Below are 657 nucleotides of genomic sequence, written 5' to 3'. Positions count from 1 at the left end.
CAGGAGCCCAAGTTCCCTTTGGCCCTGACTCAGACACTATTAGGACTGACAAGTGATAAGCAGAGTCCCATACTCTCCTATTGACTCAGACTACCGTATCTTGATCATCCTTTTCTGTAGGAATCGAATATAACATCATCCGCGTACCCATGGCCAGCTGTGACTTCTCCATCCGCACCTACACCTATGCAGATACCCCTGATGATTTCCAGTTGCACAACTTCAGCCTCCCAGAGGAAGATACCAAGCTCAAGGTAGGCATTCTAGCTTTTTCAGGCCCTGATGTCTGGGGGTTGAGAAGCTGTAGGGTAGGTCTGCTTGTAGAGACATTTTGTCCCCTGCTATTTTGTCCCGGGGGTGGGAGGGTGGGGGCTGATGGCTGAACCGGAGGCACTGGTTGGGCTACTATGTGTTCCAACTCTGGGTGCTTCTCTCTTCACTACCTTTGTCTTTAGATACCCCTGATTCACCGAGCCCTGCAATTGGCCCAGCGTCCCGTTTCACTCCTTGCCAGCCCCTGGACATCCCCCACTTGGCTCAAGACCAATGGAGCGGTGAATGGGAAGGGGTCACTCAAGGGACAGCCCGGAGACATCTACCACCAGACCTGGGCCAGATACTTTGTGAAGTAAGGGATCAGCAAGGCTGTGGGATCAG

The 657-nt window shown here is 52.8% G+C and overlaps 2 protein-coding genes across 9 annotated transcripts in view; both read left to right on the top strand.

The window, feature by feature from the left end:
• On the top strand, window positions 1-654 carry LOC105544840 (glucosylceramidase-like). The gene is made up of 2 exons (XM_011987469.1): window positions 1-254; window positions 456-654. Exons 1-2 carry the CDS (start codon window positions 150-152, stop codon window positions 630-632), a joined length of 282 nt encoding a protein of 93 aa, XP_011842859.1. The 5' UTR covers window positions 1-149; the 3' UTR covers window positions 633-654.
• The window catches only part of LOC105544841 (glucosylceramidase), a 30,698-nt gene that overhangs the window by 24,758 nt on the left and 5,283 nt on the right, over window positions 1-657 (top strand). The gene's annotated exons all lie outside the window — the stretch shown is intronic.

Source organism: Mandrillus leucophaeus, unplaced genomic scaffold (assembly GCF_000951045.1).
Source record: "Mandrillus leucophaeus isolate KB7577 unplaced genomic scaffold, Mleu.le_1.0 Scaffold310, whole genome shotgun sequence".
NCBI classification, from domain to species: domain Eukaryota; kingdom Metazoa; phylum Chordata; class Mammalia; order Primates; family Cercopithecidae; genus Mandrillus; species Mandrillus leucophaeus.
The sequence above is the reverse complement of the archived record's forward strand: the minus strand, read 5'-3'. Positions and strand labels throughout refer to the sequence as shown.

What these genes read in the sequence shown, in the direction of transcription:
- LOC105544840 (XM_011987469.1), top strand. Translation starts at nt 150, where the DNA reads ATGGCCAGCTGTGACTTCTCCATCCGCACCTACACCTATGCAGATACC. An exon ending in AGGAAGATACCAAGCTCAAG is followed by an intron (nt 255 to 455) that starts GTAGGCATTCTA and finishes CTTTGTCTTTAG; the next exon opens with ATACCCCTGATTCACCGAGC.